An 18766-nucleotide genomic window follows, 5' to 3' on the forward strand; every position below is an offset into this window, starting at 1 on the left:
AAACTACTTAGTGTAAAATGGTATCTTATTGTGATTTTATTCTTAATTTTCCAAGTTAGTCATAAAGGTGAACATATCTTCATTTGCTTATTTCCTATTTGGGTTTCCCTCGAAAAGTTCCCGTTCATATTATCTTGTCAGGTTGTCTTTTTCTTACTCATTACAGGAATATATTATACATCATAATTTTTAGTTGATTTTATGTTGCAAATATTTTCTCATATGTAATGTCTTTTCATAAGACATTTGATGAATTTGAATCAATCAATGTTTTCTTTTGTGGCTGGCACTTTTTGTGTCTTAAGAAATCGTTCCTGAACTCTAAGGATAAAGATTTCCCCCTATATTAGAAAGATTTAGTTTTTCCTTTCACATCTAAATACCTTATCCATCTGGACTTAATTTTCATATATTATTTGAAATAGGGAATATAATATTTTCCACATTGATAATGAATTGTCTTTTACTTAATCCCTTCTTTCATCTGGGATCTCCTATGCAACCTTGGTCATGAATTCTGCATTGTCCCAATGGTCTATTTTTCTATCTCTGCACCAGCAACACACTATAACTTCCTTTTAGTTTTTATTAAACCTTGACATCTATTAAAACAAGTCACCTCAACTTACTTCAGGAATGTTTGTTTAGGCCTTACTCTTGACATAAATTTTACAATCAGCTGAATGAATTCTAATAAAAACTCTGATGAGATTTTAACTGGAATTGAATTTGAATCTATAGATCGATCAACTTGGAGATCAAGGACACATTCTCTCCTTTTATTTTATACTTCCTTTTATGTGCCAGTACTCACTAATCTTCCACACTGGGTCGTACAAATCTTAAGATTTATTCTCAGGTATTTCATGTTTTCTGATGCTTCACATTTAATTATCTTTAATATTTAATTATATGCTTTTATAGTGAGTTATCTACTTTTATATTTTCTAACTGTACGATACTGCATATAGACATGCCATCTTTTAGTTGGCCATGTTGCTAAACTGTCATTATTTCTAATAATTTGTCTATAGATTCTTTGAAGCTTTTCACTATACAGTATGTAAACTATACCGTATGTAAACAACAGTTTCTTCTTTTCCCAATTCTTAATCCTCTATTTTCTTTTTGTTTTATTATGCTGGCTAGGAACTTCATTACAACACCAAATAAAAGCAGCAGTAATGGCATCCTTATGCCATCTCAGATTACAAAGGAGATGCTTTATAACTTTTATCATTAAAAATAATGCTTGTATGGGGCGCCTCGGTGGCTCAGTAGGGTAAGCATCCGACTTCAGCTCAGGTCATGGTTCATGGGATCGAGCCCTGTACTGGGCTCTGTGCTGACAGCTCAGAGCCTGAAGCCTGCTTCGGATTGTTTCTCCCTCTCTCTCTCTCTCTCTCTCAAAACTAAATAAACATTTAAAAAGTTAAAAAAAGAAATAATGCTTGTATTAAGCATATGAATGATAAATAATGGAGGTTTCTGACTGGTGAAAGTGGGAGTGCACAGATAAGCAAGGGGAGGAAGCTAGAATGATCCACGTAGTAACGGACTAGAGTTTAGGGAGACACTAGTATGAATTCATGTTTACCTTAATATAGATAGATGGTTAGAAACAGAAATGTTTGTAAATTTGTGTGTATACATACAGATTAGTATAAAAAGACTTTTTTGCTCTGTTGGCTAAAAGGGCTTAAAAGAAACGACACGTAATAGCATGGCGGACATTCAGATCTGAGTTTCTAATGCCATTTTTTAATAAAAGGAAACCAGGGCTCCTTGGAGAAAGGCCTGATACAATGGCAGGAAATAGACATGATGAGCCTGGGGCATCTTCTAGTACCAGAAAGCAAGGAATTGCTCCCCAAACTCCACCACACATTGATGGCATATGTCTAAGAGCACAGTCAACAGAAAGAGCTCCCAATGGCCAAAGCCAGAACAATCTGAGCAACAAAATACCCTACTGGATTATAACCCAAAGTATAAAATATATTCAATGAGTCCACATCGATGTAAATGATTGAATAAATCAATAAACGGGTGAGAAGAGACAAACCCTCCAGGCAGAAGAACTCTAAATAACTTACATAGATACTCTGCCCTCAAGGAAGCAGAAAACAGCTCCCATTCTTTAGGTGTGGGCTGCACAGAGTGACTTCCTTCCAAAGTGCATGGCACAATATAGAAAGTGGGGGTGAAAGGGGCGCCTGGGTGGTTCAGTCGTTTAAGTGTCTGACTTAGGCTCAGGTCATGGTCTCATGGCCCGTGAGTTCTAGCCCTGCGTCGGGCTCTGTGTTGACAGCTCAGAGCCTGGATCCTGCTTTGGATTCTGTGTTTCCCTCTCTCTCTCTGCCCCTCCCCTGCTCGCACCCTCTCTCTCCTTCAAAAATAAACATTAAAAAAGTGAGAAACTTTACAGTGGAGAAACCGGACAAACACTACCTTAGCTAAGTGATCAAGGCCAACATTAACAGTCATCAATCTTGTCAATAACATATTCTTCACATGATGTGATGAAAATGGCAATTTAACTACCTCTGTGATTTCCCTCTCAACAGCTCAAAATGATAGTATCATCATGAAAAAAAAAAAAAAAATTCAATAGTGGGGTATCCTACAAAATACCTGACCAGTACCCTCCAGACCAGTCTTCCAGACTCCTCCTAATTTCTTTGGAGGTCACAGACAACAAGGAAAGCCTGAGAAACTGTCACAGTCAAAGGAGGCCTAAAGAGACATGACAGACATCTAATGGTAATGTGGTATCCTGGAACAGAAAAGGGACACTAGGTAAAAACAAAGGGCTCTCTAAATAAACTATGGACTTCAGTTAATAAAGATACCAGTAGTGGTTCCATAATTGTTACATATGTATCATAAGATGCTAACAGAGGAAATTGGGTGTGAGAACTCTGTTCTATCTTCTCAATTTTCCTGTAAATCTGAAACTGTTCTAAAAAGTCTGTTAAAAAGAAAAAAAGTCTGCTAAATGAAGCTTACATTTTTTGTGAAATTTCATCATTATACCATTATATGCATACTCTTCTGAGTGCATATACATTATACCGTAATCAAAGAAAATCAAACAAACTCTGTTTTAACTAGGCTCCATGCCCCATGTGGGGCTTGAACTCACAACCTTGAGATTAAAAGTCACATTGCATGCTCCACCAGCAAGGCTCCCCGAAAACCAGCGTTTGCTGTAGGTTTGTAAAAGGCATCTTTTACCAGGTTGATAAAGTTTTCTTCATATTTTATTAAGAATTTTTGTCATGAGGGGCACCTGGCTGGCTCAGTTGGTGGAGTGTGCGACTCTTGATCGTGGGGTTGTAAAATTCCCACGTTGGGTATAGAGAATACTTAAAATAAAGGATTAAAAATAAAATCTTAAAAAAAAAAACCCACAATTTTTGTCATGAAAGGGTATTTCCTGAATTTTGTCAAATGTTTTTTCTGCATCTATGAAGGCTATCCAGTTTCTCTTTATTTTCTTAATGAAGTGAATGATGTGTATTAAATTGTGGCTTGTATTCTTAGAATAAATACAACCTTGTCGTGGTATACTTTTTGTTTTACACAATTCTAGATTTGTATGCAAAGATTTTGTATAGGATTTTTGCATCTATGTTTATGGATGAGAATGTCCTGAAATTTTCCTTTTATTCCATTATGGCCTTAACTGGTTTTGTTATCAAAGACATGAGAGTCCCATAATAAAAACTAAGAAGTACTGCATTTTTAAAAAATGTCTCTGGGACAGTTTACCTTACTAGAATGATATATTACTTGTAAATTCAGTGGAAATCACCTGTAAATTCATAAAGGTTTGTTGCATTACTAAGAATTAAAACGACTGATTAAACTCCCCTAAGACATAGTACAGTTCAGGCTTTCTATTTCTTAATTTTGGGGTTTTTTTTTAAAGTTTTTTAAAATGAATTTATCCAGATCATTAAAATTTTCAGTATACTGGCATGGTATTTTTATTATCATCCTTTTGTTCTTTACTATCATTTAAATCTATGCTGAGATTACATTCTCCATTTAGTTATTCATCTTTCCTGTCCTTTTCATGATGAACTCGATAAAGTATTTTTTCCCTCTTATCTCAATTATATCCTTCCTGCTAATTTCTTTGGAGTTTATCCTGTCTTTCTAAGTTGCATCCTTAGCACATTAACGTTCATCTTTCTTCAAGTATGTAAGCCTAGAACTTTTCTTCCAGCTACCATATTTGATGCATCCAACTTTCACATGTATTACTTTCGTTATCACTAAAAAGTATTTTTAATTTCCATTAGTTTTTAACCAATGAATTAAAAACAGGCATGCAGGGGCGCCTGGGTGGCGCAGTCGGTTAAGCGTCCGACTTCAGCCAGGTCACGATCTTGCGGTCCGGGAGTTCGAGCCCCGCGTCGGGCTCTGGGCTGATGGCTTGGAGCCTGGAGCCTGTTTCCGATTCTGTGTCTCCCTCTCTCTCTGCCCCTCCCCCGTTCATGCTCTGTCTCTCTCTGTCCGAAAAATAAATAAATGTTTAAAAAAATAAAAAATAAAAAATAAAAAAATAAAAAAATAAAAACAGGCATGCAATGTTGACTGAATTTAATCTACCGAATATCTCCACCATATTTAAAAGAATATTCATCTAGGGGTGCCTGGGTGGATCAGTCAGTTAAGCGTCTGCCTCTTGATTTCAGCTCCGGTCACGACCTCACAGTTCATGAGTTTGAGCCCCCATATTGGACTCTATGCTACAGCACAGAGCCTGCTTAGGATTCTCTCCTTCCCTCTCTCTCTTCTTCTCTCCAGCTCGTGCTCTCTCTCTCAAAATAAATAAATAAACTCTTCAAAATAAATAAGTAAATAAAAGAATATTCATCGTAATCTCTCCAAGAGATTTAAATAAAAACAGCCCCATTTCCTATCATCAGTACTGAAAATACACCCAGAAATATATATACTCTTACTTGAACAAATACTTTGCCCAAACGATGCAATGAATAGGTTCTGAAGGTGTGTTACGAATTGTACAGCCAGGAAAAGTTCTCTGTGTAGGTTTGGGATGACACTCATAACACTCAGTTACACCCTGCAAAATCAGGATATGAGAAGAACATTTATCCCATGATGGTGGTTTTCCAACACTATCGAGTAATATCATCATAAACATTCATTCATCTACATTCCAACTGTATTTTGTACTGTCAAGGAAATTTTAAAATATTAGTGACTCCAAAATTCTTACTTTACAGATGAGGAACTATAACAAATATGAACTGAATCCATCACAGTCACAGCTAAGTCTAAGCCAGGATTTCTTTGACTCCTGGACCAGTGAACACCACTTACAACAACCCAAAGGAAATTACTGTACCTGAATATCAAACACAAGAAGTTTACCTTAATCACATTAAACAAAAGAAAAATTACTAGATAGACAAACAACAGCTTTCTAACCAATTATCTGTCAAAGGTGTGGACCTCCATTATTTAAATATTACCCATTATATTTGTGTTACTTGTAATTTCCTAAAAACTAAGCAAATTAAAAGTAATTATTAATTTCAAGAACTACCTAGATACACAGAAAATTCCTGGCTATTACCAAACCAATACTCTTCATTTTGTTGATTTAGGCTTACATTTTTTTTTTTTTCCATTTTATTTTTTAAATTTTAGTTAGTTAACATACAGTGCAATACTGGTTTCAGGAAGAATTCAGTTAAGCTTACATTTTAACTTGCACCATAAGGAATCCTTGGAAGTCTATGGTACATAAGACAATTTTCCAAAACCATCAGATGAATATTCCTCAATTGAGCAATTCTCAACCTCAGTCTTAATACATACTAATATCTTAAGATCATGTTAATAAGCAATGTCTTTACAATAATGGTTAAAGAACCAAAACTTCAGGGGAGCCTGGGTGGCTCAGTCTAACTTCAGCTCAGGTCATGACCTCATAGTTCCTGACTTGGAGCCCCACATCAGGCTTTCTGCTGTCAACACAGAGCCCACTCAGATCCTCTCTCTCTGTCCCTTCCCCACTGGCTCATGCATGCACTTTCTCTCTCTCAACAAGAAACCTAAAAAAGAACCCCAACTGGCAAACAGTGTTTTAACATAAATGGCAGCAGATCCAGGGTTTTCTCCATAATACCATTTCTGGTGTCCTTTGAATAAGCTTTCTTGGGGGCAGCCATTCCTTAAATCACAGTAGAAAACAAGAGAACTACTGCTTTGACCTATGAATAGATCCTGAAGGAATCCACTGATTTAACTAAAATTTAACACACACTGACATTTACAACAGTCTTTGTAGAATGATACTAAATAAGCTTCCAAGAGTAGTATTTATCAGCTGAAACAAATGAAGCAGAGCCACAATTTTCAACATGGGTAAACTGCCAAATGGACAAAAATAGCAAATTTTAAGTCAAGTGTAATTCCTTTTGGTTTCAAAACCTGCAAAATGATTCTTCAAATGTATCTATGTTTAATTTCCTTGAAAGAACTAGAAAACAAAAACAAACAAAAAACAACAACAAACCACAATGCTGCATTTTATAAACTGGGTTTGAGTGCACAGGTATTCATTTACTCTATTATTCTCTAGTTTTATCTAAACATTTGAAATATTTCACAAAGACACCAAAATTTTTCAAAGTACTCTTCAGATCTATGAACCTAGACTTTAGATAAAAAATAACTTTGCAGAAGGCAGTTTCATCATATATCAACTACAGCATGACATGTAGCCTCAGCTACAAAGAATTTTAAAAGGCAATTATGTTTACCAGTCTAATAATTTTAATATACAAGCTACAGAAACAAAGTAGCACAGAGTTAAAAAATATATCTGCTTATAATACTCTTTATTACTTGATACAGTATCTAGTTTTATCAGAGTACAAAAATCCCTACATCTTGGGTACTAACCAGCCCATATCATGTAAACCCAAAGTTTACTTCTTCCCTCCATAAGATCACAAATATTTGGGAAGTAAAAAAAATTTATTTTACCTTTTTGATGGTAGTTACTTGCCCAAGATAACCAGCAGTTCCACTCTCAATAAGAGGAACATCAGCTGCCAGGCACATCCTATTAACATGGTTGCGAGCAGCTAGAAGAAAAACACTAGTTAGCAGGAGTTGATGGGGGGAAAAATCAGTTACCTTTAATTAGGATGACATTTACCCAAACTAGTTTTTTTAATTTTTATATGCAATTTTCTTATAGCTATGACCAGGGTAATACAACTGTTACATAAGAGACATTCGCTAGCAAAATTCCAAATACAAGGAATTTATATGACAAATTTACTCCAAGAAAAAGCACCCTTACTATACTTTTTAAATTCCAAAGTGTCACCTTTCTATTCTATAGCTGTGCCTCCTCTATTAATCTTGGCTAAAATATTGTCTCAATGAATTCTGAGTCCTTAACTTACTATTATTCTAATAAAATTATCAGGTAACACATGGCAATGAATGGAGAATGTGGAATATCAACTTGGAACTATAAAGGCAGTTTAAGGCAAGGGGAGTGAAGAGGAGTCTAGTAAGTCATCCTGACCCTTTCTCTGCTTTGTGTTTTTTCTTTGGTATTTCTGGCTCAAAATTGTTACAAACCACTCCACAGGTGTTGTTTTACATGTGGAACAATGACTGGCTATACAATACTTGATTATAAGAAACATCACCCCCTACTGTGAAAAGCTTCAATGGTTCAAAATGTGTACATCTAAATAGAATCTAGGCTGATATTTTATGGCACCAGCCACATCTAAAATAATTCAAGATCCATGGCATCTATGCTAACTTTGACAACCTGTTGCCACATTCTCAAAACCATGGTTTTAGGGCCCTGATTGCACTTTAGAATCACGTAGGAAATTGAAAAATTATGATATTCAGAGTCTGATTTAATTGGTCTTGGTGGGATGTAGGCATTGATATTCATCTCCATATAAATGAAGGAAGTCACACTGTGCTTCAGTGATGGAATACTCTGAAACAAGCACACACCCACATACCAAATGTACTCACCCTCTTTAGCGTTTTAACAACTTCTATCTTCACACCTTTTGGTAGAATAGCAGAGTATATGATAGCTAAATTCCTGCCTGTTCTAGTTAAAATTACAACCAACTGGTAAACTTTAAACCTAACCTTACTTCTCTCTGGATTCGAACTACTGAGGAAATATTTAAAATACTAAAAAGTATAAACAGCCTTGTTATAGGGGAAGGAAAATACTTAGAAATTAAATGTATTAAAAATAATCTCACCTCTGTTATCCAAAGCATTCATAACCAATATAAACTGTCGAAAAAATTCCACATTATAGTCAGGGCTACAAAACAAAATAAAACAAATGTCACCAAAACAACTGGCCTTACACATGATCTTCACGGCATAATACAGGGTCCTAAAAAGCGTATTAAAGTAATGGTGCAAAAATAACTGATATTAGGGAGGGGTCTCTATTATACATTTGATTTTTTCCAAATACCATAAGCAGATTTTAACGAAATTACTTCCCACTAATCCCTGTGAGTGACTAGACACCCTTTCTGGCCAGCTACCCAGGGCTCAAGAGCAGGATCTCAAACTGGCAGAAAGATGGCATGGCTTCACAGGTCCCATAGGCCCTCTCTGGGCAGCCTGGGAACACACAAAGAACACATTCCCAGGATATGCCTGGCCTCTGGCTTCACCTCACATGGTCAGGATCAGGCAGGGTTCAGGCCTCTAGGGTTCCCACTTTTAGCAGCACTGGGAAAGCAATACGGGTAAGAGGGTTATAGGGCTAGGCAAAGGCTTGCAGAGCAAACAACCAGAGAATAAAAAAGGTGGAGACACATATTTCCGGAGAAAGTGTAAGACTTTCTCTAATTCCAGACCTCAAATGAGAAGTTATTACTTTTAATACCATTTACTTGTAAGCCAGACAACAGCTATACATAAAGGATAATTTAGATCCAGGATTCCTTTGCCCCAACACTTCCATAGTTATATATTCATGGAGAGCAGAGAATACTTATGTACTGTGAAAACTATGACCCTTTCACAATTCCTAGTGTTATATTATAGAAGTCATAGTCAAAATAAATATTTTGGGAAGCAACCTTTGAAACTGAAGAAGACCACAGATGAAATCAATCAGAATGAGAGCAATATACTTAGAAAAGTCTGGATCATTATGTAAGGATTTTTCATAGTTTATTATATCTTTATTTAAAACAAAAATAAAGGCCCTTTATAAGTTTCTCATTAAAAAGTAACTCATTTAAAAAACTCTCATTAGAAAGTAACTCGTTTAAAAAACTCTCATTTAAAAAGTAACTCATTTAAAGTATTAAAATATCTTACCTCTTATCTAACTCCCTGAAATCATATAAACTTAAAAAACACAACTTATTATGTGAGTACAAGCTACCACATTTTAATTTTTCTAGAAAAATTTTTTTACAAAATTATTATTTAAATTTCAGTTAGTTAACATTCAGCGTTATACTAGCTATTTAGTGACTCAACACTTACATACAATACCAGGCGCTCATCATAAGTGCCCTCCTTAATACCCTTCATCTATTTAACCCACCCCCACTCCACCCCCTGCACCTTCCCTCTGATAACCATCAGTTTGTTCTTTATAGTTAAGATAAAAAAAAAAAAAAAACCATTCTTAAAAAGCAGAATGACCTCAAGCTCATGTAGCTAATAAAAATACCATATACTTTGAAAGTTTAACTCACAACAAACTCAATTCTGCAACATAATAATTAGAACATACTTCATGATGCTGTCATGGTAGGCTATGATATTAGCTTTCGGGTAAAACTGCAGTACACTTTCTTTAGCAACCTAGAAAAACAAACAACACTCAATTACTAACTTGATTGCTACAACATTTCTCTCTGCATTTCAAATTTATTTATGGCAAACAATACTGTTATTTCACCTACTTACATAATATCTTATATTAAATATAAACATATAAATTTAATCTTATATTATAAACTAAAGGAATATAAAAATGTGACAAAATTTCACTAACGTTAAGCTATACACATTTTAATAAAAATAACAGGAGAGCCGGCCCTTTCCCATATATACATCTACATGAATGGTAAACTTCAGCAAAAATATAAAATGCAGTAACTAGGTGTTAACCCATTCATTCATTCAACAAGTATTTAGTATCTCCTATTTACCAGGATCTGTATGAAGCATTTGGTAAGCCAAAGGGACACTAATCAATGTAGATAAACAAAATTACAAACAATGATAAATGATACACAGAAAAAGTAGAAGTTGTGGGATGCCTGGCTGGCTCTGTTGCAAGGAAGAACATGCAACTCTTGATCTCGGGTTGTGAGTGCAAGCCCCACGTTAGATGTAGCAATTACTTAAATATATTCAAAGAATCTTTAAAAAAAAAACAAAAAAAAGAGTAGAAGTTGTGAGAGGAAGGTCTTAGTCTAAGAGGTTTATTCAGAGCATATCACTAGAGAAGGAAGCCAAAATTTGAAAACTGAAAAGGAGATAAGAGTGGGAGTTTGCCAAAAGCGTTGGGAGAAAAAGCAAAGTAAAAAGATGTTTTAAGACCTTGAGTCAAGATGGAACATTCAAGGAACTAAAGAAAGGTCAAGGTGGCTAGAACCTCAGGGAGGTTGTCTTTTTGTAAAAGGGACAAGAGCATGGGCTGTAGGTTCTCTAGCCCTCAAATACAGGAGCAGCCAATCTGCAGGAACACAGAACAAAGCTCATCCTAAGCAAACAATCAGAAATTTAAATATGAAGGGGACACCGTTTACACGATTGGGGACAGCATAGCCTTAGAGGATCAAAACGGGAGGATGTACTCTTAGGTGGCGCCCCCTATATTCTCCCTCCCACTGAAGAGTCCCAGTTAATCTGATACCATAAAGAGAAGATCCATCAAAGTGCAAAAATATAAATGAACAGAAATGGTATAAGAAAAGCAAAGTTACCTGGGCCTTTGATCTTCCAACATGTTTCTTTTGAAACAAAAACTGCCTGTTGAGGTTGCTGACGTCGATAGTATCCAGATCAATCTACAAGTGCATAAACTCCAGATAAATCATAAATTTTCTGGTGTGTGTGAGCAATATCACTATCCTCAGCACCCATAACCCAAAACTTTTGCTACTTGCTACATTAGCAGAGGAAATGCTTTCCCCAGTAATACCAAAATTGTTAAACTGATAAAAATACTTTAACACATATGAAAAAAAAATCAAGATTTAATTTCAGAGATAACTTTCTCAAAAATATTTTAGAAAGGATGCATTTTTTTGTTTAACCATCTTGGCAAATGTTTGGAAATTCCTTAGATGGCATAAAATCATAATGGGTTTATTAAAATAAATATAATTCATTTCTTTAATTACTCTTTCAAATCAAATAAATCAGATTTAACTGTGACCCGTCTTTCTTAAATGACACTTAGCAGATTTACTGCGTTTTTGTCACTTTAGTTCAAAAGTCTTACCCCACACACAACTCCATTTATAATTCTCACCTAAGGGCTATGAAAGGAAACACTACACAAGGCTGAAAAAAGTGTCACATTTTAACTTTTATCTAATTGCTGCTTAAAAATAAACACAAGAGGGGCGCCTGGGTGGCTCAGTCGGTTGGGTGTCTGACTTTGGCTCAGGTCATGATCTCACAGTTCCTGAGTTCAGTCCCACATCCAGCCCCCACATCAAGCTGGCTGTTGTCAGCAGGGAGCAGGCTCTGGATCCTCTGACCCCTTCTCCCTTGGTCCCTCCCGCTCTTGTTCTCTGTCTCTCAAAAACAATAAATAAATAAACAAACAAACAAACAAATAAAGGAAATAAGAATGACTAAAGACTTTCTATAAATTTATATTAAGAGTCATCAAACATTCTAATTGTGAAACATCTTAACAGCTTTGGTTATAATTTCTGAAAATCATCATATATAACCGTCTAAACATTTTCTATTTGTACTTTCTAAATTTATTATGAAAATTAAATCAAATAGGGGCACCTGGGTGGCTCAGTTAAGTGCCCACTGCCCACTTCGCCTCACTCAGGTCATGATCTCATGGTTTGTAAGTTCAAGCCCCAAGTCCAGCTCTGCGCTGACCACTCAAGAGCCTGGAGCCCGCTTTGGATTCTGTCTCTCCCTCTCTCTCTGCTCCTCTCCCGCTCACACTCTCTCTCTCCCTCTCAAAAATAATAAACATTAAATTTTTTGATTAAATTAAATAGAAAAGGATCAGCATCTATTGTTCAGGTGCCCAATTCACTGTCTTGTCTATTACAAGACAGTTCCTTTAATCTTTTTTAATGTTTATTTATTTTTGGGAGAAAGAGAGCGCGTGAGTGCGGGGGGGGGGGGGGGGGGGGGGGGGCAGACAGAGAAGGAGAGAGAATAGGAAGCAGGCTCCAGGCTCCCAGGGCTCAGCACAGAGAGACCCACCCGGGGCTCAAACCCACGGAGTTGGGAAATCATGACCTGAGCCCAAGTCACATGCCCAACAGAGTGAGCCACCCAGGCGCCCCACAAAACGGTTCTTTTAAACATGCAGCAATAGGTACCAGCTGAAGCACGATCATATTTGGATTTGTGGCACAGAACTGGATGGGAAGAATAACTTTGTAACAGCCAAAGGAAAGATGTGTAAATTCTTCCCCCGCCCCTCATTTCATGGTTCAGTCTGCCATATTTACTTTTTTTCCATTCCGTGTTTCCACTACACTTTAAGACACTTTAAACGGACATCCAAGCTCCACGTAACATCGCCAATCTCTAAAAAGTTTACATTAATAAAAATAATTTAAAATTACAGCCAAAAATAAAAATAAAATTACAGCCACTGTACATCAATGCAAAAGTTAAAATCCTAGTATCTTCAGTGATACAAGCTAACATATCTATGAAGATAACAATGACAGTCACACAGACTGCACCCAGAACAGAGGGGTGAGAGCCCCAAAGGAGTCCTGCCACTTGCTTCCTGATTCAAGGTAATTTACTAAAACCCTTCTAGATCTCACTTTTCGTCTCATCTGTTTAAAATAAAAAAAGTGGGGGGGGGGGATGAAAACTGCGTCTGCAACCTTACGGCGGTAGCGCAGATTAGATGCGTTAATGCAAATTACCCGCTCAGAACATCGCCGGTCTCGGGACAAGCGCTCAGTATGTATTGGCTCCTATTACTGCCACCCTCTGCTCTGGACCAGTATTTGAGTTAAGGGAGACCTCCCAACTGAGCAGTCACAACCTCCACGAGAGACTGAAACAATCACCTCCTGCCTCCTCTTAAAGCTGAGGAACTGCCCTGAAGCGAAAAGACACGAGACCTCCTCCACAGCCTAGAGCCGCCACAAATTCGCGCTGCCAAGGAGGCAGGGGCGGCCGCACCGCCAGACGCCAGGAAGACCCCGGCCCGCGGCCTCGGTGGCGTCCCGAGCCGGCCAGGCGTGCAGCGAGGCCCGCTCCGGCCCCGCCGAGCAGCGCCCTCTCTGCAGGCAGCCACGACCCCGGGGTTTCCAGGCCTGCTGCCGCCCCGCCCCCTCCAACTCTGGTCCCGACCTCCGGAGCCCGAGCCCCCGGCCCCGGCAACACGGCCCGCCATTCAGCCCGCGCGCACTCCTGGCCCTCACCAGGTCGATGTGGGAGAAGCCAGTGAGCACGAGGTTCTTGAGAAGCTCGCAGCCGATGCCGCCCGCTCCCACCACCAGCACCCGGCCCCCGGCCACGGCCTCGGCCAGCTCCCGGGGCAGTCCCCGCGACAGTGCCATGGCGGGACGACCACGAGCCGCGGCGGAGGCGGAGGCGCGAGAAATGAGCCGCGGCCGGAAGCAGGTGGGGGAAGGGCGACCCAGCTTCCGTTCATGCGCAGTGCGGCCGTCATTTGGCGCCGAGCGGGCGACGCCCGGGATCTGTGGAGCGCACCGCGTAGGTCAGGGCTCGGCTTTGCGCCAGGAGGTCTCTCTCTCTCTCTCGCACCTGCAGTGATGCTCCAGCCGGGTCGTGTTTTCACAGACGCGCGCGGAACCGCTATCCGGCTTAAGAAACCTACGGGCCACCTTTTGGCCTGGGGTTTGAATTCCCAGCCAAGGCTTACTTACAGGTTAAAAAATAGATGCCCCTGTATGTAAGGAGCTCTTACAAATTAACAAGAAAGCAAGTGTCCTTTAAACAGCAAATACAGGTCAAGAATGTGAACAGGCACTCACAAAGAAGATGAACAGTATGATCAATAAACGTATTAAAATTTAATCAAAGAAATGCAAAGCGGTGTTTAGATCATTTTCACCTATTAATCCGGAAAAAGAAAAAGTGTAACTCTCTATTGCCAAGGAATAGGAAAACAAGCACTCCCGTTACTATAGTTATGGATTGTAAAGCAAAGCTTTTCTAGAGGGTGTTAAAATAAACTGAGGTGTATTGAAAATTTTGTTGGGGCACCCACTTGGCTCACTTGGTTAAGGCTACGACTCCTGGCTTAGGTCATGATCTCCTGGTGGTGGGATACAGCCCCGTAGGCAAGTCTGCGCTGAGCCTGGAGCCTGCTTGGGACACCGTCTCTCCGTCTCCGTCTCTCTCTCTCTCTCAAACTCTCTCAAAATAAATAATCATTTTTTTCTTTTTTCTTAAAGTTTATTATTTTTTTAATGTTTATTCAATTTTGAGACAGAGAGAGAGAGAGAAAGACAAGAGCACTAGTGGAGGGAGGTGAGGGCACGGAGAGAGAGGGAGACATAGAATCCCAAGCAGGCTCCAGGCTCTGAGCTGTCAGCACAGAGCCCAACACAGGGCTGGAATCCACAGACCTTGAGATTGTGACCTGAGCCGAAGTCAAATGCTTAACTGACTGAGCCACCCAGGCCCTCCCTGCCCCCTAAAGTTTATTTATTTTCAGAGAGAGTGTGTGGGGGACAGGGGGAGGGCAGAGAGAGTGAATCCCAAGCTGACTGTGTGGAGCCTGTTGGGGGGCCCAGCTCGAACTCACGAACCATGAGATCATGACCTGAGCTGAAATCAAGAGTCCCGATGTTTAACCGACTGAGCCACCCAGACGCCCCAGTAAATAAACATTAAAAAAAATTTTTGTTGACGAGCAAAATTTGATTTGAATTGGGCAGCATTCTACCTGGCAGATAGAAAGGAACTCTGAGGAACTGTACAAAATGAAAGATTTTGATGGCTATAAGGGAGAAGGAGCAAGGAAGTTCTACAAAAGTGGGTTGGTTATTGGAAGGTTACCTTTCCTTTAGGTGATCTATCAGACATATTACCTAACTAATGTTGATCAGGCAATTCCTGATTGACTGGTTTAAGATTTCATTTCTAGGAGAGCCAGAACTATAATTAAGTCTCTGCTTGGTGACATGAGGTTTAGTGTAAGCAACTCCATTTTGGGCTTATTGCCCCCCCCCTTTTTTTTTTTTAAGCAAGGGTAATTTGGAAATATGATTTAAAAATCCTCACAATGTGGGGCGCCTGGGTGGCTCAGTCGGTTAAGCGGCCGACTTCAGCTCAGGTCGTGATCTCGCGGTCAGTGAGTTCGAGCCCCGCGTCAGGCTCTGTGCTGACAGCTCAGAGCCTGGAGCCTGTTTCAGATTCTGTGTCTCCCTCTCTCTGACCCTCCCCCGTTCATGCTCTGTCTCTCCCTGTCTCAAAAATAAATAAAATGTTAAAAACAAAAATTAAAAAAAATCCTCACAATGTTAAATAAAAAAGATACGAAGTCATGTATGAATAAATTTTGTAAACACAAAAATATATTTAAAAAACAGGAAGAAAACCACAGTTAATATTTTTATGTATCTGTGTTTCATGGAATTGTGTGTAATTTTAATTTCTTCTTTAAACCTTTCTGTATTTCCCAAATGCTCATGTTCCTTAAAGAAAATGTTAATTCTAAAATCAGAAAAAAATTATTATCCCAACCACTAAAAAGAAAGGATAATTATGTAATGTGGTAGAGGTGCTGGTAAAAAAGACACAACAGGCCCAAAATGTAGTCACTTGTGCTAAGGAGCAAGCTAGCAACCAAGAGTTAATACCTACCCTAATTGCAGTTTCAGCCTTCCCCAGGAGTGGAATTTTAAACCAATCAGTCTGTAATTTCCTAGTGAACACTAGTGATACAATCTGACCCTGGTAAGGTAAGGTAACTTTGCCTGAAATAATCTATTTTGTAAGTTCCTGTCCCACAGTCCTTCTGCCTATAAAAACCTTCCATCTTGAACAATTCAGAACTCCTTTCCACTTGCTAGATAGATGGGATGCTGTCAGACTCATGAATCTTTGAATAAAGCCAGTTGGATCTTCAAATTCACTCGACTGAATTTTGTTTTTCAACATGCTAAATATTGCTACAAGAGCAATCATATTACAATATATAAATGTATGAAGTTAACACATTGCACACTTTATAAAAATAAATGTTGTAAATGTTTATTTTTGAGAGAGCATGAGTGAGGAGGGGAAGAGGAGGGGGGATGGAAGATCTGAAGCGGGCTCTGTGCTGACAGCAGACAGCCTGATGTGGGGCTCAAACCTATGAACTGGGAGATCATGACCCAAGCCGAAGTCGGAGGCCTAACCAATAGAACAGCCCAGGCACCCCACGCATCGCACACTTTAAATTTACGCAATGTTATATGTCAAATATATTCAGTAAAAAATAATCATTAGAAGAGAAAGGATAAAGATAGAAAACATAGGAAAATGCTTTTGACTTCTGTGGTCTTTCTCATAAACTGTTGGTTCACCAACCACACACCAAGCTGGTCTATGAGGAATACTCGGGCTGCTGCCCTGATGCAAGAGTGCAGGAAGTGTCAGAGTGCTCAACCAGAGTGGGGAGCACAATGGACTGCTGATGTTCCTTTCCAACACAGGGCTGGCTTATAGAAAGACCCCATCCTCGCAGTTAGACCTACAGGAGGCCCTCCCCAGGATGCTGATCTTACATCTCCCTCTAGACATTCAGGGAATGGGAATCACCTTCCTTGGCTTCTCTCCTGCCTCCCTTGTCTTCCCTTGGCCGGCCTGAGCTGAGTACCTTAATTCTGAGGGCCTTTGCTTTTCTTTGTGGATTTGTGTGAGTGTAAGTATAAAGTGTAAAATGCTTGCTCACCTTAAAAAATTCAAATTAGGACACAAGTGCAGGAAATGAAAGTCCCAACCATACCCACTCCTACTCCCCAGGACCTTTGATGGCCTTTGTCCTTCTATTTATTTTCTTAATGTTTATTTATTTTTGATAGAGAGACCATGTGCCAATGGGGGAGAGGCTGAGAGAGAGGGAGACAAAGAATCCGAAGCAGGCTCCAGGCTCCGAGCTGTCAGCACAGAGCCGGATGCAGGGCTCAAACTCACGAACTGCGAGATCATGACCTAAGCTGAAGTCGGATGCTTAACCAACTGAGCTACCCAGGTGCCCCCTTCCTTTTTTTTTTTTTTAAAGTCATCTCTCGATCTTGAACTCATGACCCCGAGATCAAGACTCCAACTGAGCCAGACACACACTCCAGGCCTTTGTCTTAATTGATCTATGTCTCCTTCACTTATTTGTTCTTATTTATTTAACTCATCTCTTCACCCAATGTGGGGCTCAAATTCATGACCTCAAGAGTCATGTGGTCTGTCTGAGCCAGCCAGGTGCCCCTGCAGTTTTACATTTAAATGGGTTCACAATGGGGTGCCTGGGTGAGGCACCTGGGTGGTTAAGCTTCTGACTTCACCTCAGGTCATGATCTCATGAGTTTGAGCCCCGTGTCAGGCTCTGGGCTGACAGCTCAGAGCCTGGAGCCTGCTTCGGATTCTGCGTCTCCCTCTCTCCGCCCCTCCCCCGCTTGTGCTTGGTCTCTCTCCCTCAAAATTAAACGTTAAAGAAATAAATAAATGGGTTCACACTGGACTTATTTTCTCTTGTTTCTCTAACAATATATAACAACCCTACCCTTTTCCGCTCTGCTTTGCCTGATAACTTCCCGTAACTACTTCCATGCACCCCACGTCTTTCGTCTTCAGCTGAAGATTATATTTGAGGTAATGGCTTGGGCCATTTCGGGGAGTTATTCAGTTTTGCTGAGTATCTTCCGTCTATATAGGAGGTACATATACTTCTGTTTTTCTCCTGTCAATCTGAGTTTTCTTACAGGGGCCTCAGCCATCTACCTAGAAGGGCAAAGAGAAAATTATTTTTCCTCCCCTATGTACCTCACTGACCAGCAAGTTGTTTGTATACAGTCAGCCACTTTCCCTCAGGGGCCCCGGGAGGCAGGATCAGGTGGTGTCCTCAGCGGTCACACACTGCCCAGGAGGACCTTACCTCAAGAGAATCTGGACCTAATATATTGTTTACCAGAGTAGCAAATCAAATTGTTTATACCAGTTTCCTCATCTACGTAGGCAAATAGCAAGTCTGCACATAGCTGGGGGGAGTGTTTTCATACTGCTGCCAAAGGGTAGCAGAATGGAAGGGTTGATAACATAAAAACTGAAAGGAGAAAGGGGAAATTGGAACAGTGGACACCAGGAAGGAGGGACCATGTCCAGAATCGAGAGAAAGGGCCCCCGTGCTGTGATGCTGCAGGGGCAGAAGGTAGGCATGGGTGAGGCTGGGGATGGTCGGGTGGGAGAAAGAGGGGCAGGTCTCAATAGCTAGTGTCACAGGGTGGGAATCTCAGGAAGCTGGAGCAGATCAAGAGGCTTGATCTGTCAGCATGCAGGGATG

The 18766-nt window shown here is 39.7% G+C and overlaps 1 protein-coding gene across 4 annotated transcripts in view; it reads right to left on the reverse strand.

Annotated features, from left to right (window-relative positions):
• Positions 1 to 13888, reverse strand: part of UBA2 (ubiquitin like modifier activating enzyme 2) — a 40917-nt gene extending 27029 nt beyond the window's left edge. For all 4 annotated transcript variants that reach the window (XM_019819600.3, XM_019819601.3, XM_011289986.3 and 1 more), the window contains exons 1-6: positions 13677 to 13888; positions 11010 to 11093; positions 9809 to 9879; positions 8301 to 8365; positions 7033 to 7133; positions 4977 to 5098 (exon numbers count right to left, since the gene is read on the reverse strand). In XM_019819600.3, the coding sequence (XP_019675159.1) occupies positions 4977 to 5098; positions 7033 to 7133; positions 8301 to 8365; positions 9809 to 9879; positions 11010 to 11093; positions 13677 to 13814 (581 nt within the window). In that variant the 5' untranslated portion in view covers positions 13815 to 13888. The remainder of the gene's footprint in view (positions 1 to 4976; positions 5099 to 7032; positions 7134 to 8300; positions 8366 to 9808; positions 9880 to 11009; positions 11094 to 13676) is intronic.
• Between the last annotated feature and the right edge of the window lie 4878 nt (positions 13889 to 18766).

This window comes from Felis catus, chromosome E2 (assembly GCF_018350175.1).
Source record: "Felis catus isolate Fca126 chromosome E2, F.catus_Fca126_mat1.0, whole genome shotgun sequence".
Lineage (NCBI taxonomy): Eukaryota > Metazoa > Chordata > Mammalia > Carnivora > Felidae > Felis > Felis catus.